This window comes from Strongylocentrotus purpuratus, unplaced genomic scaffold (genome assembly GCF_000002235.5).
Source record: "Strongylocentrotus purpuratus isolate Spur 01 unplaced genomic scaffold, Spur_5.0 spur5_scaffold_17, whole genome shotgun sequence".
NCBI lineage: Eukaryota > Metazoa > Echinodermata > Echinoidea > Camarodonta > Strongylocentrotidae > Strongylocentrotus > Strongylocentrotus purpuratus.
The window spans coordinates 22831322-22858595 of record NW_022145602.1 but is presented as its reverse complement, the minus strand read 5'-3'; the positions used below and the strand labels follow the sequence as shown (position 1 = coordinate 22858595).

Sequence of the window (27274 nt, the reverse complement as noted above, 5' to 3'; positions counted from 1 at the left end):
CTAAACAGAAAAAGAAAAAAGATTCATAAAGTTCCACATTCATAAAGTTCCACTTCAAAGAGTGGATGGCGTAGAAAAGTGTGCTTCCAAAGCCTCCGCCATTATACGGCTACAAGAGTTTATTCAAAATAGAATTGACAATCAAGATTTGCTAAGCAATTGCAGATTCATTTTTTTGAAGCTCTTCTTGAATCTTTGAATTGTCCTTCAATAAAAAGAATTCTCGACATGCATCATTTTTAGCACGATTTCGATAATTATGCTGATGACACTTCTAACGTAACTATGAATTTGATTTTACACACAGCAATTTTACGTTTTTTTAGCCCCCCCCCCCTAAAAAAAAACAACAACAAACAAACAAACATATATATAAATATACATATTTTTTTTTTATTATCTACGGTGCTTCCTATCACCCCCCCCCCCCCCCCCCCAATGAAAAGACCGTGATAAGCAGTCTGTTCAAAAGCCTCACCTGGTTTGTGGCATTCGACGTATGTATGGTATTGTTGTGACTTTGGAGTAAACGTGCACATTTGGTGATAAGTAAACCCGTAAGTGCAATCGTACACTAACGTCATACCGATCGCGATGCCCCAGTCAAAATAATCCTCTACAAGTTCAGCGGAATTTAGTATCAACACTTTAATGAATTTTATAATTTCTCTTTAAAGAGTGCGATACCCATTTGTTACAAGACAGAAAATCACACTTGACAAACTTTTCAGAGTGTAAGTGAAATGTATATCCTTCTTTCCCTTTTTAAAGACGATATTAAAATGTTTTAGATGACTAAATCCAGTCACCCATCCTTTTTTATCTAACGATCATGCTCCTCATTAATGTATTTCATATAAATGTCGACGGTAGATGGTCAGAGCCCAGTAATAAGGAAAACGTTAAATTACCAGACCGATTCCCTATCCTACCTATTAAAACATCAATCTCAAAATAGATGAAAATAGATACAGAGCATATTGTACTCTAAGTCCCAACACTAATAAAATGGCCTGTCATAAATATATACATACGTGTATAACTATTTATGCGGTGATTGACGAAAAAGAAACAATGAAAAAACCGTATAAGTTACAAAATATATAGGATTTTTCTAATATTTTGTATCTTCTGCAGTTATTTTGTTACTTCTTTGTCATTAAGATCTATAACATAATAGCATATGCACGCGTGTGTGCTTGTGGGAAATGTCATACGTTTTATTTGTTAATAATATAATATATTATTTACATTTCTTCTCTGATTTATTTCCCAGTTTATACTCGGAATGCCAAAATGTTAGTAGGTTTCCCCTGCCAAATTTGTCCAAAACATGATTTTACTTCTCAACATTCATTCAAGTTCACCAGATTTGGTTTGCTTGCGGTTCCCATGCTTGAATCTTTGTCAAATAATGTTCTTATGTGTCTCGAAAACCCCGTGTTTCACATTCAAATTAGGGTATATTTCAACTAAATTCGAAATGCGTAGTCGTAATTTATTTCGCCAATTGTGACTACGCAGTCATTTGATTTCGCATGAAATTGAATGAACTCAATGTTACCTCGGTTACTAATTTAGAAAGTTGGAAGTGAAACCTATATCAAATTACTTATGCTAATGTGAGTGAAAGGAGTCGCATATTTTACGTTCTTACACATACAGATGCATATTTAATATTATTTGTTCTTCAATTTTAAGGAACTCAACAGTTAAATGCCGTTATGGTATATGTGGTTTCACCAGATTGAGAGAGAGAGGTAGAGAGAGAGAGAGAGGGGAGGGGGGGGGGGTGCTAGCAGGTAAACAACGCTCAGCAGATCAACGCAACATTTATTATCGGTCTTATTTTGGTGTCAGGTAAAAATATTAGAGGAAAAAATGTCAGAGGTAAAAATGTCAGAGGAAAAAAATGTGAGAGGTAAAAATGTGAGAGGTAAAAATGTAAGAGGTAAAAATGTTAGAGGTAAAAATGTCAGAGGTAAAAATGTCAGAGGTAAAAAAGTCAGAGGTAAAAATGTCAGAGGTAAAAATGTCAGAGGTAAAAATGTCAGAGGAAAAAATGTCAGAGGAAAAAATGTACGAGGAAAAAATGTACGAGGAAAAATGTCAGAGGTAAAAATGTCGGAGGGAAAAATGTCAGAGATACAAACAAAATGACAGGTACAAAAAACAACGTTGAGGTAAAAACTGGTGTCATTATAATATCTCAGCACTATATCACACAAAATGTCGAGACGTAAGCTACTGGGCTAATCTACTATATTTTATAAATGACTGTGTATTGTACTTCGTACATGTCCTGAGGATAAAAAAATGTGGAAAGTTAAATTTGAAACTTATATTTTGTGATCAGGTTTGCATATATTAATTTCCATCATTTTTCGATATTTTAAATTGGTTGATGTTTTAATGTTTATTTGGTTTTGAGGAAAAAAAGCCTAGGTACATAGAATTTTAAGATTGAATGAGATAAAACAGGGAATCAGTTATAAAGATCGCAAAGAAATTCCACAAATTCAGTAATTAGACCCATCTTCATGTCCATCCTAGCAAAGACTGTTATGACAAGAAAACATTAAGAAAAAACACGGATGCTTTGTCCCCCTCATCAATACTCTATTACAAAAGTTTAACAAACGCTATCAAAGCTTCGCTTAAAGAATGTCAGATATAGTAGGCCTACAAGTGGTAAACGTTGAGACGTATCTATCCAGATATTTTGTCATGTGCTTTCGACCATAACACTGTGTAACTTTATATTAAACAATCGTGTTTGTGATTAAGAAACGTGGGAGAAATACAGTTTAAGTCCCTCAATTTCAACTGTTTTTCTGCCAAATTTATAATGCATTTTGTTTAATGTGTAGACTTGTACAAATATGCACCTGCTGGAAACTGCCGTATACAGTGAATGCCAGCACACCTTTTTATAAATCCTGCACCAAATATCCTTCAAACAATATTATCACGTATTCAAGCAGTATCATGATGCCATAAATGTGTACAGTAAAACTACGTTTCTGATATGTTGCTCAATGCTCATGAATAAATATTTGTGAATTTCAGAGTTTGAGCTCTCACAGCAATAGCTTAAACAGAACCTCTGCAAAGCACGCGCTTATCTGGAATGGTAAGGATGCGGTTAGCATTTGATGTAACATTGGCGGCTTAATTTTTGCTTTTTATCAGAGTATTAAAGCTGCTTATTGATGTTTTTCCAGACCATTAATAGGGACTTTTAAATTTGCACGACGAGAACGTGGACTGCTACGTGGACATCCTTTTAAGGCAATGTGACGTCCTTTTAAGACACTGTTGGGCACTGATAACTTGCCTTAAAAGGACGTCACACTGCCTTAAAAGGATGTCACAGCTAGCAGTCCACGTTCTCGTCGTGCAAATATGAAAGTCCCTAATACCGCAATAGTGATCGACGATCAACTCTTTGCAAAGCGCGCTTCTCTGGAATGTAATGGTGCGGTTAGCATTGATGTAACATGGGCGGTTTCTGCTTTGTATCAAAGTATCAAGCCCACAAGACAGTGAAATTGTTGGAAATATGCATTGTATTTGTAGGAAACTACATTTAATAGTAGTCATTGCCACGCTGTTAATATGTCCATCAATCTTCAGAAGGAACGGTGAAGTGGGGGGGGGGGGGGCGGAGACGGAGGACTCACAGCGTGATATTTCATCCTCTTTTTTTGGGGGGGGGGGATGCCATGAATTTTCTTTTTATTTGATGATTACACCATCAAGCTACAACTCGGCCTAAAATTCATGGCCAAACTATTCGATTTTAGACATTCTTTTTTCCAGAAGTTTGCTCAGTGTACCAGTATCACTTGCTAAGACAAAGGCATATGAGAGGGAGGCAGTCGGGTCAGTATGCCTCTCAAAAGAAGGATACCCCCCCCCCGTCTCCCCTCAGCAATAATCTGGCGAAAAGTCACAATTTCGGGCAGAAAGGTAAATAAAAGTTAAAGAAACAATAAAATAAAGCAGCGCTCAAATTAATGACTGCAGAAAATTCTTCGTGATAACCCTATTGCACAACCATTACCAATATTTAACCTGTAACATGCTTTTTAAAAATATATTTTTACCTTTAACATTTTTACCTCTGACATTTTGTAATAAAGTATTGATGAGGGGGCCAAAGCATCCGTGTCTTTTTCTTAATGTTTTCTTGTCATAACAGTCTTTGCTGGGATGGACATGAAGATGGGTCTAATTACTGAATTTGTGGAATTTATAACTGATTCCCAGTTTTATCTCATTCAATCTTAAAACTCTATGTACCTAGGCTTTTTTCCTCAAAACCAAATAAACATTAAAACATCAACCAATTTAAAATATCGACGAATGATAGAAATTAATATATGCAAACCTGATCACAAAATATACGTTTCAAATTTATCTTTCCACATTGTATTATCCTCAGGACATGTACGAAGTAAAATACACAGTCATTTATAAAATATAGCAGACTAGCCCAATAGCTTACGTCTCGACATTTTGTGTGATATAATGACACCAGTTTTTACCTCTACATTTTTTTTTTTACCTGACATTTTGTTTGAATCTCTGACATTTTTCCCTCCGACATTTTTACCTCTAATTTTTTTTTCCTCTAATTTTTTTTCCTCGTACATTTTTTCCTCTGAAATTATACCTCTGACATTTTTACCTCTGACATTTTTACCTCTGACCTTTTTACCTCTGACATTTTTTCCTCTGAAATTTTTACCTCTTGCATTATTATCTCCGACATTTTTACCTCTGACATTTTTTCCTCTGACAATTGTACCTCTAACATTTTTTCCTCTGACATTTTTTCCTCGGACATTTTTACCTCTGACATTTTTACACCGAGCCCTTATTTTGGCGTTGTCGATATTTATTTAGAACTTCCCTTTGCCATTTTGACCTCTACCCTGCCTGTGTACTAAAAAGGTCCGCGGACGAGCCGAAACAAAACTTCATTTTGAAATTGAATGACTTTTACATGCCGGATCTCACTTTTCATGTTCATTCTTTGATTATGTTAATGATTGGAATTAATCATTCCACATTCTTCAGTCACGTCAGAATTGACGGGATTGCACACTATGCCATAAACCACGCGTACTTCCATTCATTTTTTTTCTTCAGTTTTTTTAAGGTCATAAAGCACATATCAAGATTAAATAATATCAAGCATTCTAAATTGGTATAGTGAAACGCCTCAGGTTCCTAGCATCTGAAAACATCAGGTAGGTGTTCTCATCAGCTGTGAAGCTGTTTTTAAAAGGGATATTTCTAAGGACAACTCTGCACTGTCGTATGTTTTGTTTGTCGCCAAGCATGATTAACCATTTCACAATTGCAATTATTTGAATTTGGCGACGTACTTATGATTAAATGCGAAGCTGTTGACACAAATTTGTTAAGCTTAGATCCTTTTCTTTCATTTGATGCAACTCATATGAAGCATATCCTACGCATGAGTGATTAAAAACAATTTGAAGAGAGGGTAACAAAAAGTTAATTGGCGGGTGGTATCTGCATTTCAGAGAGAAAATTCATTACTGGAAAGTTCATTTTTACCCCTTTCATATGACACCTCAATGAGGGAAAATGAGCCAGGAAAAACTAAGTTCTGATTTTTGGTAATGCTTGCTTGCATTTCCATGATTTAAGCCTTAACTCTGTTTCGTTGACGATCCTCCATGCACAAATAAGACAAAAGACTTGATGCATGGCTGATCGTCAACGAAACGGAGTTCAGTCTTTTGTCAACTTTGTTTGTTGCTACGGCAGGCAGCCAGTGAAAACGAATTCTGGGTACCTTGTAAACAGTCCAAACTTTCCCTAAAGATCAGTAATAATAATAATAATAATAATAAATTACATTTATATAGCGCTTAATACAAAGTTTCTAAGCGCTTAACAAAAAATTAAATTAAAGTAATGTTAACCTACAAATTACAAGAATATAATACATGATACATAATTATAATAACAAATTCCAAATAACAATCATACAATAATAATAGTTAATATTTACATAACACTTTATAGTTAAACAAACAAAATATGATTACATTACATTACATATTAAACAGATAAGTCTTAAGTTTACTTTTGAATGTCAGTATAAGAGTAAAAGTCTTACTAACACCCTCACTGAAGTCTATTATGTGTACGTTGTTTATTCATCTCCCCACTATACTAGTAATAGTGATAATAAAAGGAAATCATGTTATGTTCAATTGTTGCTGAAAGAAGAATGAAACTTTTATCTTGTGGATAATAAGTATTATCTTAACGTATTAGGGAGGTTACATGAGAAATTGATCACAGGAAATAAAGTCGTGTCAAATCATTTCTGCTAATGAACATAATTTATTGAATATCATTCTCTGTAGATTGACATCTAGATATCACTTAGTGACTGTTTTCCTTCTATTATATAATGATATGTACGTTGTGGTATATGAAGTGCACTTCTGAGTATAAATTTATCGTACAACGGTGTCACTAATAAAATGGCAAACATCGAAAGATAAAGCATTTTCTTAATTTTCAAGTCCGTTTAGATCTTACATGCACTGGAATTAAATGTTATTTGTCCTTTCTCTTCATCCTTTAGTAGTAATATTGGTCATATTAGTATCAGAATCATTATCATTATTGTTATTATTATTGTTATTATTATTAATATTATTATTATTATTATTATTATTATTATTATTATTATTATTATTATTTTTATTATTATTATTGTTATTCCAACAACAATTGTGCAGTTCATTATACACGTATGCACGTAGGAGCAGTGGGGTGCTTTATGTTCTGTAGTATTTACACTTTTTTTAACATTAAGAGCTAGGTAGATAAATATAAAATGATATATGAATAAATGAATAATAAATATAGCTAACCTTCTGACGGCGGTGAGCAAGAAAGGACACGTCCCGTCCAAAACCCATCTGAGTTGCACTGAAGGGTAAACGACCTGTCTGTTGTGCCGTCACAGGTGATTTCTACCCTCTTACCGATGCTGTAGGACAAACGTACGTTTGCAGCTGATGCATACTTTGGGATATATGGACTAGTGCATCGTGTAGGGGCTGTGAATGGAAATGCAAGACGTATGTTTCAATAGTAGTTTAGACAGAGAAAGTTATGATCAATATCTACAGTTTGAACTAGGAATATCGAACAGTTTTACGACCAATACCGCAGCGATCAAAGTTTTACCCTACTTGACCTCCTAACTTGAACTATTGGTATATAATGCTTCTTCTAAACATAGCCTTAATAATCACAATTATTGATCGATCCTACATTCCCATGATAAGCCCACATACAAATGTTACCTGATAATAAGTCGGATCTTTAGTAATGTGCCGAGCCCCATACGATTAGCATATTATAGCAGTTTGGGCAAATGTATTGTTGTTTGTTAAACTCTGTTTGTAATTTGAACAATTAAAGTTTGCAGAGTAACGGGCACTTTTTCCTAAATCTAATATTAAGGTTTAATATCTTCCTCCATAATCATGACCATTAATTTGGGGATCGTTTATGACGGAAGCCAGTCGAAATTTTCCTGTCAGAGGGATAGGTTTCAGATACGAATGCACTGCCGTTATCTTGTTCACCTCTTTATAAACCTCAATTAATAAGGCAGCATATCTATTCATATATTTTAGTCGTTGTCAATGTTTATGATCTAAAGTGATCAAAAATTGTAAAACTCGCAAATTTGACTCTTATCAGAGTTATATTTTTAGTCCCGTATATAGTATCGTCTGTGGCAATAATGAATACACATATGACATAGATACCTGAGACGGGTGGCGGGCACGTCTGCATTGTTCCACTCCATAACCCAGTGGTTTCACAAAGAAGACTGAACGGTTGAATGGTGGTATTGTCACATCGGAATGTCACACTGTCACCAATGTTATAGTGCGGACTAAGGGTTTCGAGCGTTGAGTATCTCGGGACTGAAGGAGCATTACAGTTCGTCGGAACAGCTAGAGTTGAGGGAAACAAATTATAAGTTACTTGCTTCACAACTGTAATAAATGCCTACAATTACTAGTTTATGTCTGAACCCTCAATGTGGAGGATTGTGGAAACTAAACTAAACGAAAACTATATGTTTTACTTTCACCAAATTGCGAATGCTTCTTACGTAATGAATTACAACTAGACATATAATGGTTGTTTGGAACAAGAATAGGTGGGCTGGTTAACTAAACTTTGATACAAAATAGAGCAAAAATAAGCGAGATAATGCTAAAAAACAATGTCATGTAGATGAATGATGTGAACGAATTTCACCTTCCTTAGGCGTAACTCGCAACTTAAGAAATTTCTGATATGTGCCCTTTGATCGTAATTTTCACTATGATAACGTGATCAAAATGATAAATGGTGATGCTGAGCTTGTAGAGAATTGTCTTAGCTAAAACACATCGAAATTTGGAAGAAAATCGATCAATATTCACAGAGATACAATCAATTTTACATAAATATGCTGAGTTCATAACATGCAAATTCGTATTTTGAGTTCCAAGGCCATTATGATGATGTCACGATACACTTAATGGCCAAAATGAGCCAGGAAAAACTAAGTTCTGTTTTTTGGTAATGCTTGCTTGCATTTCCATAATTTAAGCTTTAACTGTGTTTCGTTGACGATCCTCCATGCACAAAGAAGACAAAAGACTTGATGCATGGCTGATCGTCAACTAAACGGAGTTTAGTCTTTTGTCAACTTTGTTTGTTGCTACGGCAGGCAGCCAGTGAAAACGAATTCTGGGTACCTTGTAAACAGTCCAAACTCAGTTAATTATATACGTGTGTGCGTTGGGGCTCTGGTATTATTAACGCTTTTTTTAACATTAAGAGCTAGGTAGATAAATATAAAATGATAAATGAATAAATGAATAATAAATATAGCTAACCTTCTGACGGCGGTGAGCAAGAAAGGAGACGTCCCGTCCAAAACCCATCTGAGTTGCACTGAAGGGTAAACGACCTGTCTGTTGTGCCGTCACAGGTGATTTCTACCCTCTTACCGATGCTGTAGGACAAACGTACGTTTTCAGCTGATGCATACTTTGGGATATATGGACTAGTGCATCGTGTAGGGGCTGTGAATGGAAATGCAGGACGTATGTTTCAATAGTAGTTTAGACAGAGAAAGTTATGATCAATATCTACAGTTTGAACTAGGAATATCGAACAGTTTTACGACCAATACCGCAGCGATCAAAGTTTTACCCTACTTGACCTCCTAACTTGAACTATTGGTATATAATGCTTCTTCTAAACATAGCCTTAATAATCACAATTATTGATCGATCCTACATTCCCATGATAAGCCCACATACAAATGTTACCTGATAATAAGTCGGATCTTTAGTAATGTGCCGAGCCCCATACGATTAGCATATTATAGCAGTTTGGGCAATTGTGTTGTTGTTTGTTAAACTCTGTTTGTAATTTGAACAATTAAAGTTTGCAGAGTAACGGGCACTTTTTCCTAGATCTAATATTAAGGTTTAATATCTTCCTCCATAATCATGACCATTAATTTGGAGATCGTTTATGACGGAAGCCAGTCGAAATTTTCCTGTCAGAGGGATAGGTTTCAGATACGAATGCACTGCCGTTATCTTGTTCACCTCTTTATAAACCTCAATTAATAAGGCAGCATATCTATTCATATATTTTAGTCGTTGTCAATGTTTATGATCTAAAGTGATCAAAAATTGTAAAACTCGCAAATTTGACTCTTATCAGAGTTATATTTTTAGTCCCGTATATAGTATCGTCTGTGGCAATAATGAATACACATATGACATAGATACCTGAGACGGGTGGCGGGCACGTCTGCATTGTTCCACTCCATAACCCAGTGGTTTCACAAAGAAGACTGAACGGTTGAATGGTGGTATTGTCACATCGGAATGTCACACTGTCACCAATGTTATAGTGCGGACTAAGGGTTTCGAGCGTTGAGTATCTCGGGACTGAAGGAGCATTACAGTTCGTCGGAACAGCTAGAGTTGAGGGAAACAAATTATAAGTTACTTGCTTCACAACTGTAATAAATTCCTACAATTACTAGTTTATGTCTGAACCCTCAATGCGGAGGATTGTGGAAACTAAACTAAACGAAAACTATATGTTTTACTTTCACCAAATTGCGAATGCTTCTTACGTAATGAATTACAACTAGACATATAATGGTTGTTTGGAACAAGAATAGGTGGGCTGGTCAACTAAACTTTGATACAAAATAGAGCAAAAATAAGCGAGATAATGCTAAAAAACAATGTCATGTAGATGAATGATGTGAACGAATTTCACCTTCCTTAGGCGTAACTCGCAACTTAAGAAATTTCTGATATGTGCCCTTTGATCGTAATTTTCACTATGATAACGTGATCAAAATGATAAATGGTGATGCTGAGCTTGTAGAGAATTGTCTTAGCTAAAACACATCGAAATTTGGAAGAAAATCGATCAATATTCACAGAGATACAATCAATTTTACATAAATATGCTGAGTTCATAACATGCAAATTCGTATTTTGAGTTCCAAGGCCATTATGATGATGTCACGATACACTTAATGGCCAAAATGAGCCAGGAAAAACTAAGTTCTGTTTTTTGGTAATGCTTGCTTGCATTTCCATAATTTAAGCTTTAACTGTGTTTCGTTGACGATCCTCCATGCACAAAGAAGACAAAAGACTTGATGCATGGCTGATCGTCAACTAAACGGAGTATAGTCTTTTGTCAACTTTGTTTGTTGCTACGGCAGGCAGCCAGTGAAAACGAATTCTGGGTACCTTGTAAACAGTCCAAACTCAGTTAATTATATACGTGTGTGCGTTGGGGCTCTGGTATTATTAACGCTTTTTTTAACATTAAGAGCTAGGTAGATAAATATAAAATGATATATGAATAAATGAATAATAAATATAGCTAACCTTCTGACGGCGGTGAGCAAGAAAGGACACGTCCCGTCCAAAACCCATCTGAGTTGCACTGAAGGGTAAACGACCTGTCTGTTGTGCCGTCACAGGTGATTTCTACCCTCTTACCGATGCTGTAGGACAAACGTACGTTTGCAGCTGATGCATACTTTGGGATATATGGACTAGTGCATCGTGTAGGGGCTGTGAATGGAAATGCAAGACGTATGTTTCAATAGTAGTTTAGACAGAGAAAGTTATGATCAATATCTACAGTTTGAACTAGGAATATCGAACAGTTTTACGACCAATACCGCAGCGATCAAAGTTTTACCCTACTTGACCTCCTAACTTGAACTATTGGTATATAATGCTTCTTCTAAACATAGCCTTAATAATCACAATTATTGATCGATCCTACATTCCCATGATAAGCCCACATACAAATCTTACCTGATAATAAGTCGGATCTTTAGTAATGTGCCGAGCCCCATACGATTAGCATATTATAGCAGTTTGGGCAATTGTATTGTTGTTTGTTAAACTCTGTTTGTAATTTGAACAATTAAAGTTTGCAGAGTAACGGGCACTTTTTCCTAGATCTAATATTAAGGTTTAATATCTTCCTCCATAATCATGACCATTAATTTGGGGATCGTTTATGACGGAAGCCAGTCGAAATTTTCCTGTCAGAGGGATAGGTTTCAGATACGAATGCACTGCCGTTATCTTGTTCACCTCTTTATAAACCTCAATTAATAAGGCAGCATATCTATTCATATATTTTAGTCGTTGTCAATGTTTATGATCTAAAGTGATCAAAAATTGTAAAACTCGCAAATTTGACTCTTATCAGAGTTATATTTTTAGTCCCGTATATAGTATCGTCTGTGGCAATAATGAATACACATATGACATAGATACCTGAGACGGGTGGCGGGCACGTCTGCATTGTTCCACTCCATAACCCAGTGGTTTCACAAAGAAGACTGAACGGTTGAATGGTGGTATTGTCACATCGGAATGTCACACTGTCACCAATGTTATAGTGCGGACTAAGGGTTTCGAGCGTTGAGTATCTCGGGACTGAAGGAGCATTACAGTTCGTCGGAACAGCTAGAGTTGAGGGAAACAAATTATAAGTTACTTGCTTCACAACTGTAATAAATGCCTACAATTACTAGTTTATGTCTGAACCCTCAATGTGCAGGATTGTGGAAACTAAACTAAACGAAAACTATATGTTTTACTTTCACCAAATTGCGAATGCTTCTTACGTAATGAATTACAACTAGACATATAATGGTTGTTTGGAACAAGAATAGGTGGGCTGGTCAACTAAACTTTGATACAAAATAGAGCAAAAATAAGCGAGATAATGCTAAAAAACAATGTCATGTAGATGAATGATGTGAACGAATTTCACCTTCCTTAGGCGTAACTCGCAACTTAAGAAATTTCTGATATGTGCCCTTTGATCGTAATTTTCACTATGATTACGTGATCAAAATGATAAATGGTGATGCTGAGCTTGTAGAAAATTGTCTTAGCTAAAACACATCGAAATTTGGAAGAAAATCGATCAATATTCACAGAGATACAATCAATTTTACATAAATATGCTGAGTTCATAACATGCAAATTCGTATTTTGAGTTCCAAGGCCATTATGATGATGTCACGATACACTTAATGGCCAAAATGAGCCAGGAAAAACTAAGTTCTGTTTTTTGGTAATGCTTGCTTGCATTTCCATAATTTAAGCTTTAACTGTGTTTCGTTGACGATCCTCCATGCACAAAGAAGACAAAAGACTTGATGCATGGCTGATCGTCAACTAAACGGAGTATAGTCTTTTGTCAACTTTGTTTGTTGCTACGGCAGGCAGCCAGTGAAAACGAATTCTGGGTACCTTGTAAACAGTCCAAACTCAGTTAATTATATACGTGTGTGCGTTGGGGCTCTGGTATTATTAACGCTTTTTTAACATTAAGAGCTAGGTAGATAAATATAAAATGATATATGAATAAATGAATAATAAATATAGCTAACCTTCTGACGGCGGTGAGCAAGAAAGGACACGTCCCGTCCAAAACCCATCTGAGTTGCACTGAAGGGTAAACGACCTGTCTGTTGTGCCGTCACAGGTGATTTCTACCCTCTTACCGATGCTGTAGGACAAACGTACGTTTGCAGCTGATGCATACTTTGGGATATATGGACTAGTGCATCGTGTAGGGGCTGTGAATGGAAATGCAAGACGTATGTTTCAATAGTAGTTTAGACAGAGAAAGTTATGATCAATATCTACAGTTTGAACTAGGAATATCGAACAGTTTTACGACCAATACCGCAGCGATCAAAGTTTTACCCTACTTGACCTCCTAACTTGAACTATTGGTATATAATGCTTCTTCTAAACATAGCCTTAATAATCACAATTATTGATCGATCCTACATTCCCATGATAAGCCCACATACAAATGTTACCTGATAATAAGTCGGATCTTTAGTAATGTGCCGAGCCCCATACGATTAGCATATTATAGCAGTTTGGGCAATTGTATTGTTGTTTGTTAAACTCTGTTTGTAATTTGAACAATTAAAGTTTGCAGAGTAACGGGCACTTTTTCCTAAATCTAATATTAAGGTTTAATATCTTCCTCCATAATCATGACCATTAATTTGGGGATCGTTTATGACGGAAGCCAGTCGAAATTTTCCTGTCAGAGGGATAGGTTTCAGATACGAATGCACTGCCGTTATCTTGTTCACCTCTTTATAAACCTCAATTAATAAGGCAGCATATCTATTCATATATTTTAGTCGTTGTCAATGTTTATGATCTAAAGTGATCAAAAATTGTAAAACTCGCAAATTTGACTCTTATCAGAGTTATATTTTTAGTCCCGTATATAGTATCGTCTGTGGCAATAATGAATACACATATGACATAGATACCTGAGACGGGTGGCGGGCACGTCTGCATTGTTCCACTCCATAACCCAGTGGTTTCACAAAGAAGACTGAACGGTTGAATGGTGGTATTGTCACATCGGAATGTCACACTGTCACCAATGTTATAGTGCGGACTAAGGGTTTCGAGCGTTGAGTATCTCGGGACTGAAGGAGCATTACAGTTCGTCGGAACAGCTACAGTTGAGGGAAACAAATTATAAGTTACTTGCTTCACAACTGTAATAAATGCCTACAATTACTAGTTTATGTCTGAACCCTCAATGTGGAGGATTGTGGAAACTAAACTAAACGAAAACTATATGTTTTACTTTCACCAAATTGCGAATGCTTCTTACGTAATGAATTACAACTAGACATATAATGGTTGTTTGGAACAAGAATAGGTGGGCTGGTCAACTAAACTTTGATACAAAATAGAGCAAAAATAAGCGAGATAATGCTAAAAAACAATGTCATGTAAATGAATGATGTGAACGAATTTCACCTTCCTTAGGCGTAACTCGCAACTTAAGAAATTTCTGATATGTGCCCTTTGATCGTAATTTTCACTATGATTACGTGATCAAAATGATAAATGGTGATGCTGAGCTTGTAGAAAATTGTCTTAGCTAAAACACATCGAAATTTGGAAGAAAATCGATCAATATTCACAGAGATACAATCAATTTTACATAAATATGCTGAGTTCATAACATGCAAATTCGTATTTTGAGTTCCAAGGCCATTATGATGATGTCACGATACACTTAATGGCCAAAATGAGCCAGGAAAAACTAAGTTCTGTTTTTTGGTAATGCTTGCTTGCATTTCCATAATTTAAGCTTTAACTGTGTTTCGTTGACGATCCTCCATGCACAAAGAAGACAAAAGACTTGATGCATGGCTGATCGTCAACTAAACGGAGTATAGTCTTTTGTCAACTTTGTTTGTTGCTACGGCAGGCAGCCAGTGAAAACGAATTCTGGGTACCTTGTAAACAGTCCAAACTCAGTTAATTATATACGTGTGTGCGTTGGGGCTCTGGTATTATTAACGCTTTTTTAACATTAAGAGCTAGGTAGATAAATATAAAATGATATATGAATAAATGAATAATAAATATAGCTAACCTTCTGACGGCGGTGAGCAAGAAAGGACACGTCCCGTCCAAAACCCATCTGAGTTGCACTGAAGGGTAAACGACCTGTCTGTTGTGCCGTCACAGGTGATTTCTACCCTCTTACCGATGCTGTAGGACAAACGTACGTTTGCAGCTGATGCATACTTTGGGATATATGGACTAGTGCATCGTGTAGGGGCTGTGAATGGAAATGCAAGACGTATGTTTCAATAGTAGTTTAGACAGAGAAAGTTATGATCAATATCTACAGTTTGAACTAGGAATATCGAACAGTTTTACGACCAATACCGCAGCGATCAAAGTTTTACCCTACTTGACCTCCTAACTTGAACTATTGGTATATAATGCTTCTTCTAAACATAGCCTTAATAATCACAATTATTGATCGATCCTACATTCCCATGATAAGCCCACATACAAATGTTACCTGATAATAAGTCGGATCTTTAGTAATGTGCCGAGCCCCATACGATTAGCATATTATAGCAGTTTGGGCAATTGTATTGTTGTTTGTTAAACTCTGTTTGTAATTTGAACAATTAAAGTTTGCAGAGTAACGGGCACTTTTTCCTAAATCTAATATTAAGGTTTAATATCTTCCTCCATAATCATGACCATTAATTTGGGGATCGTTTATGACGGAAGCCAGTCGAAATTTTCCTGTCAGAGGGATAGGTTTCAGATACGAATGCACTGCCGTTATCTTGTTCACCTCTTTATAAACCTCAATTAATAAGGCAGCATATCTATTCATATATTTTAGTCGTTGTCAATGTTTATGATCTAAAGTGATCAAAAATTGTAAAACTCGCAAATTTGACTCTTATCAGAGTTATATTTTTAGTCCCGTATATAGTATCGTCTGTGGCAATAATGAATACACATATGACATAGATACCTGAGACGGGTGGCGGGCACGTCTGCATTGTTCCACTCCATAACCCAGTGGTTTCACAAAGAAGACTGAACGGTTGAATGGTGGTATTGTCACATCGGAATGTCACACTGTCACCAATGTTATAGTGCGGACTAAGGGTTTCGAGCGTTGAGTATCTCGGGACTGAAGGAGCATTACAGTTCGTCGGAACAGCTACAGTTGAGGGAAACAAATTATAAGTTACTTGCTTCACAACTGTAATAAATGCCTACAATTACTAGTTTATGTCTGAACCCTCAATGTGGAGGATTGTGGAAACTAAACTAAACGAAAACTATATGTTTTACTTTCACCAAATTGCGAATGCTTCTTACGTAATGAATTACAACTAGACATATAATGGTTGTTTGGAACAAGAATAGGTGGGCTGGTCAACTAAACTTTGATACAAAATAGAGCAAAAATAAGCGAGATAATGCTAAAAAACAATGTCATGTAAATGAATGATGTGAACGAATTTCACCTTCCTTAGGCGTAACTCGCAACTTAAGAAATTTCTGATATGTGCCCTTTGATCGTAATTTTCACTATGATTACGTGATCAAAATGATAAATGGTGATGCTGAGCTTGTAGAAAATTGTCTTAGCTAAAACACATCGAAATTTGGAAGAAAATCGATCAATATTCACAGAGATACAATCAATTTTACATAAATATGCTGAGTTCATAACATGCAAATTCGTATTTTGAGTTCCAAGGCCATTATGATGATGTCACGATACACTTAATGGCCAAAATGAGCCAGGAAAAACTAAGTTCTGTTTTTTGGTAATGCTTGCTTGCATTTCCATAATTTAAGCTTTAACTGTGTTTCGTTGACGATCCTCCATGCACAAAGAAGACAAAAGACTTGATGCATGGCTGATCGTCAACTAAACGGAGTATAGTCTTTTGTCAACTTTGTTTGTTGCTACGGCAGGCAGCCAGTGAAAACGAATTCTGGGTACCTTGTAAACAGTCCAAACTCAGTTAATTATATACGTGTGTGCGTTGGGGCTCTGGTATTATTAACGCTTTTTTAACATTAAGAGCTAGGTAGATAAATATAAAATGATATATGAATAAATGAATAATAAATATAGCTAACCTTCTGACGGCGGTGAGCAAGAAAGGACACGTCCCGTCCAAAACCCATCTGAGTTGCACTGAAGGGTAAACGACCTGTCTGTTGTGCCGTCACAGGTGATTTCTACCCTCTTACCGATGCTGTAGGACAAACGTACGTTTGCAGCTGATGCATACTTTGGGATATATGGACTAGTGCATCGTGTAGGGGCTGTGAATGGAAATGCAAGACGTATGTTTCAATAGTAGTTTAGACAGAGAAAGTTATGATCAATATCTACAGTTTGAACTAGGAATATCGAACAGTTTTACGACCAATACCGCAGCGATCAAAGTTTTACCCTACTTGACCTCCTAACTTGAACTATTGGTATATAATGCTTCTTCTAAACATAGCCTTAATAATCACAATTATTGATCGATCCTACATTCCCATGATAAGCCCACATACAAATGTTACCTGATAATAAGTCGGATCTTTAGTAATGTGCCGAGCCCCATACGATTAGCATATTATAGCAGTTTGGGCAATTGTATTGTTGTTTGTTAAACTCTGTTTGTAATTTGAACAATTAAAGTTTGCAGAGTAACGGGCACTTTTTCCTAAATCTAATATTAAGGTTTAATATCTTCCTCCATAATCATGACCATTAATTTGGGGATCGTTTATGACGGAAGCCAGTCGAAATTTTCCTGTCAGAGGGATAGGTTTCAGATACGAATGCACTGCCGTTATCTTGTTCACCTCTTTATAAACCTCAATTAATAAGGCAGCATATCTATTCATATATTTTAGTCGTTGTCAATGTTTATGATCTAAAGTGATCAAAAATTGTAAAACTCGCAAATTTGACTCTTATCAGAGTTATATTTTTAGTCCCGTATATAGTATCGTCTGTGGCAATAATGAATACACATATGACATAGATACCTGAGACGGGTGGCGGGCACGTCTGCATTGTTCCACTCCATAACCCAGTGGTTTCACAAAGAAGACTGAACGGTTGAATGGTGGTATTGTCACATCGGAATGTCACACTGTCACCAATGTTATAGTGCGGACTAAGGGTTTCGAGCGTTGAGTATCTCGGGACTGAAGGAGCATTACAGTTCGTCGGAACAGCTACAGTTGAGGGAAACAAATTATAAGTTACTTGCTTCACAACTGTAATAAATGCCTACAATTACTAGTTTATGTCTGAACCCTCAATGTGGAGGATTGTGGAAACTAAACTAAACGAAAACTATATGTTTTACTTTCACCAAATTGCGAATGCTTCTTACGTAATGAATTACAACTAGACATATAATGGTTGTTTGGAACAAGAATAGGTGGGCTGGTCAACTAAACTTTGATACAAAATAGAGCAAAAATAAGCGAGATAATGCTAAAAAACAATGTCATGTAAATGAATGATGTGAACGAATTTCACCTTCCTTAGGCGTAACTCGCAACTTAAGAAATTTCTGATATGTGCCCTTTGATCGTAATTTTCACTATGATTACGTGATCAAAATGATAAATGGTGATGCTGAGCTTGTAGAGAATTGTCTTAGCTAAAACACATCGAAATTTGGAAGAAAATCGATCAATATTCACAGAGATACAATCAATTTTACATAAATATGCTGAGTTCATAACATGCAAATTCGTATTTTGAGTTCCAAGGCCATTATGATGATGTCACGATACACTTAATGGCCAAAATGAGCCAGGAAAAACTAAGTTCTGTTTTTTGGTAATGCTTGCTTGCATTTCCATAATTTAAGCTTTAACTGTGTTTCGTTGACGATCCTCCATGCACAAAGAAGACAAAAGACTTGATGCATGGCTGATCGTCAACTAAACGGAGTATAGTCTTTTGTCAACTTTGTTTGTTGCTACGGCAGGCAGCCAGTGAAAACGAATTCTGGGTACCTTGTAAACAGTCCAAACTCAGTTAATTATATACGTGTGTGCGTTGGGGCTCTGGTATTATTAACGCTTTTTTTAACATTAAGAGCTAGGTAGATAAATATAAAATGATATATGAATAAATGAATAATAAATATAGCTAACCTTCTGACGGCGGTGAGCAAGAAAGGACACGTCCCGTCCAAAACCCATCTGAGTTGCACTGAAGGGTAAACGACCTGTCTGTTGTGCCGTCACAGGTGATTTCTACCCTCTTACCGATGCTGTAGGACAAACGTACGTTTGCAGCTGATGCATACTTTGGGATATATGGACTAGTGCATCGTGTAGGGGCTGTGAATGGAAATGCAAGACGTATGTTTCAATAGTAGTTTAGACAGAGAAAGTTATGATCAATATCTACAGTTTGAACTAGGAATATCGAACAGTTTTACGACCAATACCGCAGCGATCAAAGTTTTACCCTACTTGACCTCCTAACTTGAACTATTGGTATATAATGCTTCTTCTAAACATAGCCTTAATAATCACAATTATTGATCGATCCTACATTCCCATGATAAGCCCACATACAAATGTTACCTGATAATAAGTCGGATCTTTAGTAATGTGCCGAGCCCCATACGATTAGCATATTATAGCAGTTTGGGCAATTGTATTGTTGTTTGTTAAACTCTGTTTGTAATTTGAACAATTAAAGTTTGCAGAGTAACGGGCACTTTTTCCTAAATCTAATATTAAGGTTTAATATCTTCCTCCATAATCATGACCATTAATTTGGAGATCGTTTATGACGGAAGCCAGTCGAAATTTTCCTGTCAGAGGGATAGGTTTCAGATACGAATGCACTGCCGTTATCTTGTTCACCTCTTAATAAACCTCAATTTATAAGGCAGCATATCTATTCATATATTTTAGTCGTTGTCAATGTTTATGATCTAAAGTGATCAAAAATTGTAAAACTCGCAAATTTGACTCTTATCAGAGTTATATTTTTAGTCCCGTATATAGTATCGTCTGTGGCAATAATGAATACACATATGACATAGATACCTGAGACGGGTGGCGGGCACGTCTGCATTGTTCCACTCCATAACCCAGTGGTTTCACAAAGAAGACTGAACGGTTGAATGGTGGTATTGTCACATCGGAATGTCACACTGTCACCAATGTTATAGTGCGGACTAAGGGTTTCGAGCGTTGAGTATCTCGGGACTGAAGGAGCATTACAGTTCGTCGGAACAGCTAGAGTTGAGGGAAACAAATTTAAAGTTACTTGCTTCACAACTGTAATAAATGCCTACAATTACTAGTTTATGTCTGAACCCTCAATGCGGAGGATTGTGGAAACTAAACTAAACGAAAACTATATGTTTTACTTTCACCAAATTGCGAATGCTTCTTACGTAATGAATTACAACTAGACATATAATGGTTGTTTGGAACAAGAATAGGTGGTCTGGTCAACTAAACTTTGATACAAAATAGAGCAAAAATAAGCGAGATAATGCTAAAAAACAATGTCATGTAGATGAATGATGTGAACGAATTTCACCTTCCTTAGGCGTAACTCGCAACTTAAGAAATTTCTGATATGTGCCCTTTGATCGTAATTTTCACTATGATAACGTGATCAAAATGATGAATGGTGATGCTGAGCTTGTAGAGAATTGTCTTAGCTAAAACATATCGAAATTTGGAAGAAAATCGATCAATATTCACAGAGATACAATCAATTTTACATAAATATGCTGACTTCATAATATGCAAATTCGTATTTTGAGTTTGAAGGCCATTATGATGATGTCACGATACACTTAATGGCCAAATGAGACATGGAATCATATCTCCGACTCTTACTGTATCTAAATATGAAAAAAATTGAAGGTCACAATTTATTCCTAAGAGCTATAATGGATTATGTATAGGCATGTTTTTGCCCATATATGCTATGTATTATAAGAGCTCGCCCGCACGGACATTTATCTTGAATTGACGCTCATCTTATTATTTATGGTCATAAAGATATAAACATGGTATCTAATTCCTCGAAAAAAATATGTGAAATATCATGAAAGAAAAAACAAATGCCGATATTATGTTTTGTTATGGTGTTACGCGGGAAAACGCGCGCGCATGCGCGTGTGCGCGACTTTTTATAAAATGCTTAAAATGACCTAAAACGTATGCAAAATAAATTTGAGACGATTTTGAACATTTAATAATTTTGCGCGCGCACAGACGCGCGGACGTACGCGCACGCATGCGTATTTTGACTTGAAATTAACCGGACTGACATTGACCTTGATCATGATAAATATGAATGAAAAATACCTTTTGGTTATGAAGATATGATCATGAATTGATTTTCCGAAAATTTCAGAAAATGGCGCCTAGATGACGTTATCAGTCAAGGTCAAAGTTGAAAACTTAACCGTGTTTTGTCCATATGCCTATACATATGTGTCCCAAATATCAAAGCATTTGATTGAACCATTATAAAGTTATCTTGCTAACAAAAAAGTGGGTGGAAATAAGAAAAATTAACTAGATATGTAATACTTGTTTGGAACAAGTATAGGTGGGCTGGTCGAACTAAAATTTGAGACAAAATAAAGGGTACATTTGAGATAGCTTATTGTCTCAGCTACAACATACTTGAAGTTCAGCATAAACGAAGCTAAACGACAGAGATATTGCTCGCGAAAGAATCCAGTTTTGAGAAAAACTCATGTCCCATAGAGAATACACGCAAAATGTGAAAAATTGACATGCCTTTTAATCGCGAAAATACGCCCTGATGCCTTTGTCAAAATGAAAATTTGGGCCAACTTTATTTGTAGAGAATTGTCTCAGCTAAAACATATCAAAATTTTGAAGACAATCAATCAATATTTACAGAGAAACAATCAATTTTCCGTAAATATGCTGACGTCATAATATGCAAATTGAAATTTTGAGTTTGGAGGCCATTATGATGACGTCATGAGTTAATTGAGGTTCAAATGAGACATGAAATCATATCTCCAATTCATACTGTATCAAAATATGACCCAAAAATTGGGGTCACCTTGCATCCTAAAGGGCTACAATGGATCTTGTATAGGCATGTTTTTTCCCATATATGCTATGTATTACAAGAGCTCGCGCGCACGGAAATTTATGTTAAACGGGCCATCATTCCATTATTAATAGTCATAAAGAGACAAGCATGGTATCAATTTGTATGTAAAAATATGTGGAATATTATGAAAGAAAAAAAATGGCGATTCTATGTTGTGTAATAGTTTTACGCGCGAAAACGCGCGCGCCGCGCGCATGCGCGTGTGTGTGGGCGATTTTTTATAAAATGCTTAGAATGGCCTAAAACGTATGCAAAATGATTTTAAGACGATTTTGAGCATTTTCAAATTTTGCGCGCGCATCGACGCGCGGACGTACGCGCACGCGCGCGTTATTTTACCTGAAATTGACCGGACGGATATTGACCTCGATCATGATAAATAAGAAAGAGAAATAGCTTTTGGTTATGAAGATATGATCATGAGTTAATTTTCGTAAAATTTTACAAAATGGCGCCTAGATGACGTCATCAGTGAAGGACAATGTTGAAAACGTTATTGTGCCTTGTACATATGCCTTTACATATGTGTGCCAAATTTCAAGGCATTTGATCAAGGCATTTTTAAGTTATCTTGCTAACAAAAAAGTGGTTAGAAATAAGAAAAATATTTAATAAATAAATAAATAAATAAACTAGACATATAATACTTGTTTGGAACAAGTATAGGTGGGCTGGTCAACTAACATTTGAGACAAAATAGAGCAAAAATAAGCGACATACTGCTTACAAATTCTTAAAAGACAATATCATGTAGATTCATAACGTGAAATAAATTCACCTTCTATAGGCATAACACGCAAATTATGAAGTTTTTGACATGAGGACTTTAATCAAAATTTTCACTATGATGACGTCATCAAAATGAAAAATGGTTATTACTGCGCTTGTAGAGAATTGTCTTAGCTACAACATATCGAAATTTTGAAGAAAATTGATCAATATTTACAGAGATACAATCAATTTTACATAAATATGCTGACGTCATAATATGCAAATTCGTATTTTGAGTTCCAAGGCCATTGTGATGATGTCACGATACACTTAATGGCCAAATGAGACATGGAATCATATTTCCGACTCATACTCTATCTTAATATGAAAAAAAATTGAGGATCCCGGTGCATTCCAAAGAGCTATAACGGATTTTGTATAGGCATGTTTTTGCCCATATATGCTATGTATTAAAAGACCTCGCGCGCACTGACATTTATCTTGAATTTACGCTCATCTTGTTAATAATGGTCATAAAGAGATAAACATGGAATCAAATTCCTTGAAAAAATATGAGAAATATCATGAAAGAAAAAAAAATGGCGATTCTATGTTTTGTAATGGTGTTACGCGCGAAAACGCGCGCGCATGCTCGTACGCGCGATTTTTTGTAAAATGCTTAAAATGACCTGAAACGTATGCAAAATAAATTTGAGACGATTTTGAGCAATTAAAATTTTTGCGCGCGTATTGACGCGCGGACGTACGCGCACGCGCGCGTTTTTTGATCTGAAATTGACCGGACTGATATTGACCTTGATCATGATAAATATGAATGAGAAATACCCTTTGGTTATGAAGATATGATCATGAGTTTTTTTTCAGAAAATTTCACAAAATGGCGCCTAGATGACGTCATCAGTCAAGGTCAAGGTTGAAAACCTTACTGTGTTTTGTCCATATGCCTATACATATGTGTGCCAAGTTTCAAAGCATTTGATTGAATAATTTCAAAGATATCTTGCTAACAAAAAGTGGGTCGAAATAAGAAAAATAAATAATAAAGGCGATTTTAACAAAAATATAAGGTGGTCTGTATTAGATACAGCCCACCTGATAAATAATAAAGGCAATTCTAACGAAATTATAAGGTGGTCTGTACGTTATACAGCCCACCTGATAAATAAATAAATAAATAAATAAATACAGGCGATTTTAACAAAATTATAAGGTGGTCTGTATTAGATACAGCCCACCTGACAAGAACATTCAAAAATACCATTTGGCAATTAGTGTTCATCAGCTTTACTAGCTTTGCGAGTTTACAGTGTTTTGGCAGCTCAGGATTCGTTCGGGTATTAAGCTGGCCTATGGACATGTGTTTAAGAACAGAGCGAAACAGGACGAATATATTCACGCATCGTACTACCTGACTGAGTGTTAGGGGTTTTGATGCATTGTTTAGATTCAAATCTTGAATATTATCTTACCCGTCGATTCAGGGCAGGATACAATCGGTCCACTCCATAGTCCTTTGTTATGACACTGAAGGTTGAAGGTATCAGAAGTGGCATTACACGTCACAGTAATTTTGGCACCAAAGTTGTAGTTGAGACGAGGATTTGTTACATGTGCGTGCGCGGGAATGTACGGGGCACTGCAAGGAATTGAACCTGTAATGATGGTCATAATAAATTATTTTAAAGTGATTTTCTTTCGTTATTTCTTAAAAAGAAAAAAACTTGTACATTGAAGTTTGAGATTACCTCACACAATATTTTGCAGTGACAAATTATTTGTTGAGGGTAATGAAACTTTGAAATTTAAGGATCATGGAAAGTATTTCGACGTTATTCTAATGATTCTTCTTTTTTATTTTTTTATTTAATTCAATATGCGTCCCTTGACAAGGGTTTAATGTGTCTTAAATATATACATATATATATATATATATATATATATATAGACGATAATCGTTATCAGCAATTGTCTTCCGGACTTAACTGCGGGGAAAGGGGATGTGAGGAAAGAAACTTCCAGTTAAAAAGCATTACGTAGTTTGTAGCATATCAGTATTTGCTTGGGTCTTGTGTGACATTGAAATATATGTGTTTATTCGGAATAGATATTATAGAATGTTTTATCCCGTCACCTTTGTAATTCTGCTTGTGTTTTTTCTTTCTTCTATATTCCAAATCCATATCAATTAGCAGCATTATTTGTATAATTGCCCTTTTTTAGCACAAGTTGTATTGAATCAAGTGAGGAACAGCCATTTGATTGTTGCTTTGTTATTGTATCACTTTTTAATTTGTTACTCACACATATATGTACGGCTTATAGACTGAATTTATTAAAGCCTAGGTTTGATATAATCATAATTAATATATGAATCAAAGAAAATGGCCCTTTTTTTTAATTGTTTTTCGATCCGACTATTTGAGGATGCAACAGCTAGTTTTTGGCATCATATTTGTTTGGAGTTTGTATGAACATGGAGTACATGTTAAATACTGGAATGAAGCTGCACTGCTTCTTTACATTGTAAACTATGCATATTCCGGAAATGAAGTTGGTTCCTATATTAATATCATGATTTGGTTTATTATGGTCACACCAAGTTTGCAACGTAAGCAATTGACACGGACAAACATTGTTAAAATAGATAAGCAATGTAAATGTTAGATATATACATGTACATAATTATATAAATATATTCAATTTTTTTTTTCTGAGGACATTGGAACGGTCAGTGTAACTACTCTCGCTGTACGGTCTATTGCACAGCTCCATCTCATGGTCAATTTGCCCAAAGTGCGTAACCGAATACCTATTTTCCGTTGCGCTGACAGAGGACTCGAGCCATGTAAAGAGGATATATACTTTATTCCTCATCATCCCCATCTATAATGCTTACTTGTACTTGGAGGTATCAACAACTAAACACATGTATAAAGTTGTACCAATAATTCATTCATAACATTTTATAGCACCAATGAGCTGGTTTTCAAACGTTGTTCAAACGACTGGCGATGTGCTATTCACCAATTTCCATTTAATAACATGCATAGAAGGTGAGATGTAAAATGCTAAAGGGCAATATGGAATAAGCATATTACACGAAGATAGTAATATTATTTTGCATCCGGTGCCAATTCATATGAGGTAGGAATTTGTATCCCTTTAGCGATTAATATGTAAGCTTCATTAACGAACGTTTGTATGAATGTTTTTATTTTTGTCCGGTGTTTTTTAATATTTTTACCTAACTGCTAAGAAAGCATGTGAATGCTGGTAAGTAATCTATCTAAAATTATCTCTGTCAAACGCCTCACCTTGTTTGTGGTATCAATTCAATAAGCTTCACGCTTTAAACGAACTTTCCTAATATCAAGGAGACTTAGCACCTCGAGGCTAGTTAATGCAAATGATACATCACCAACAGTAGAAAGAACAGGTATTGTCTAGAAGATAAAGTGCACTGATTTTGGCAATACCTTGTTGCAGACACGGGGAGAACACTTAATGATTGATCTAAGAGCACTAAAGACCCCTGGGACTGAATAAATAGTAACATTCCCAGATATATTATTTTACCATCATATCAATTGTTTACAAATAAAGCTGACCCCAAGAGCCACCTTCCCCCGAAAATGTGCCACAAACCCTCCTGTGTTTTCATTTCACATGTTCATTTAATGAGAGTCCCTTCTAAAAATGCTTCATTATATGGATGAATTCATGATTTTTTTATAAACAAGGATGATGTTTTAATATAATGATAATATAATAGCTAATCAAATATCAATAACTTGCGATTCATTACTCAGTCAATGCATTTGAGACTTGATACAATTTCATTAAATTGATATTCATTTAGCTATACATTTTCATTAATAATTTACGAAATGTAGCAACGATTCTATAGTCGATCTCGATTCAAACGTCTCACCTGGTTTATGGCATCCGATGTTTGCTTGGTATTTTTCTGTCACTGTACGAAACTTGCAGTTTTGATAGTGTCACAAGTCGCTAAGCGCAGGTATGCACCTTTGGCATTGTGATCGTCGTCAGATAGTTTGAATAACTCAGTAAGTGATGTTTATTTTTTATTCAGAAAGCCTAGTATGCTGCATTGCACGTTAAACGTACCGAACTGGTACATTGTCAAAATACGATTGTCAAATAGCATTTTCAAATTAACATAATGGTGTACCGCTTACATTTGACGAAACTTTAGACAAACTTGATATAAATAATGATATATAATTGAACACTACTGGAGTATAACATGTTTAATGCACGGACATAGAAATGTCCATTGTTCATTCATGACTTAAAGGGATCGTTTAACAGTGGTAAATCTGAGATACACGGCCCTACGTGTTATCAGTGTCTGTGATATGGTGTAATATTGAAGCCCTAAAAAATTTGC

The 27274-nt window shown here is 35.7% G+C and overlaps 1 protein-coding gene across 1 annotated transcript in view; it reads right to left on the bottom strand.

The window, feature by feature from the left end:
- The window catches only part of LOC100893784 (sushi, von Willebrand factor type A, EGF and pentraxin domain-containing protein 1), a 54432-nt gene extending 29923 nt beyond the window's left edge, over positions 1-24509 (bottom strand). Inside the window, exons 1-15 of the mRNA XM_030987928.1 lie at positions 24330-24509; positions 20058-20249; positions 19149-19337; positions 18021-18212; positions 17112-17300; positions 15985-16176; positions 15076-15264; positions 13949-14140; positions 13040-13228; positions 11913-12104; positions 11004-11192; positions 9876-10067; positions 8967-9155; positions 7839-8030; positions 6930-7118 (exon numbers count right to left, since the gene is read on the bottom strand). Of these exons, the coding sequence (XP_030843788.1) occupies positions 6930-7118; positions 7839-8030; positions 8967-9155; positions 9876-10067; positions 11004-11192; positions 11913-12104; positions 13040-13228; positions 13949-14140; positions 15076-15264; positions 15985-16176; positions 17112-17300; positions 18021-18212; positions 19149-19337; positions 20058-20085 (2503 nt within the window). The 5' untranslated portion in view covers positions 20086-20249; positions 24330-24509. The remainder of the gene's footprint in view (positions 1-6929; positions 7119-7838; positions 8031-8966; positions 9156-9875; positions 10068-11003; positions 11193-11912; positions 12105-13039; positions 13229-13948; positions 14141-15075; positions 15265-15984; positions 16177-17111; positions 17301-18020; positions 18213-19148; positions 19338-20057; positions 20250-24329) is intronic.
- Between the last annotated feature and the right edge of the window lie 2765 nt (positions 24510-27274).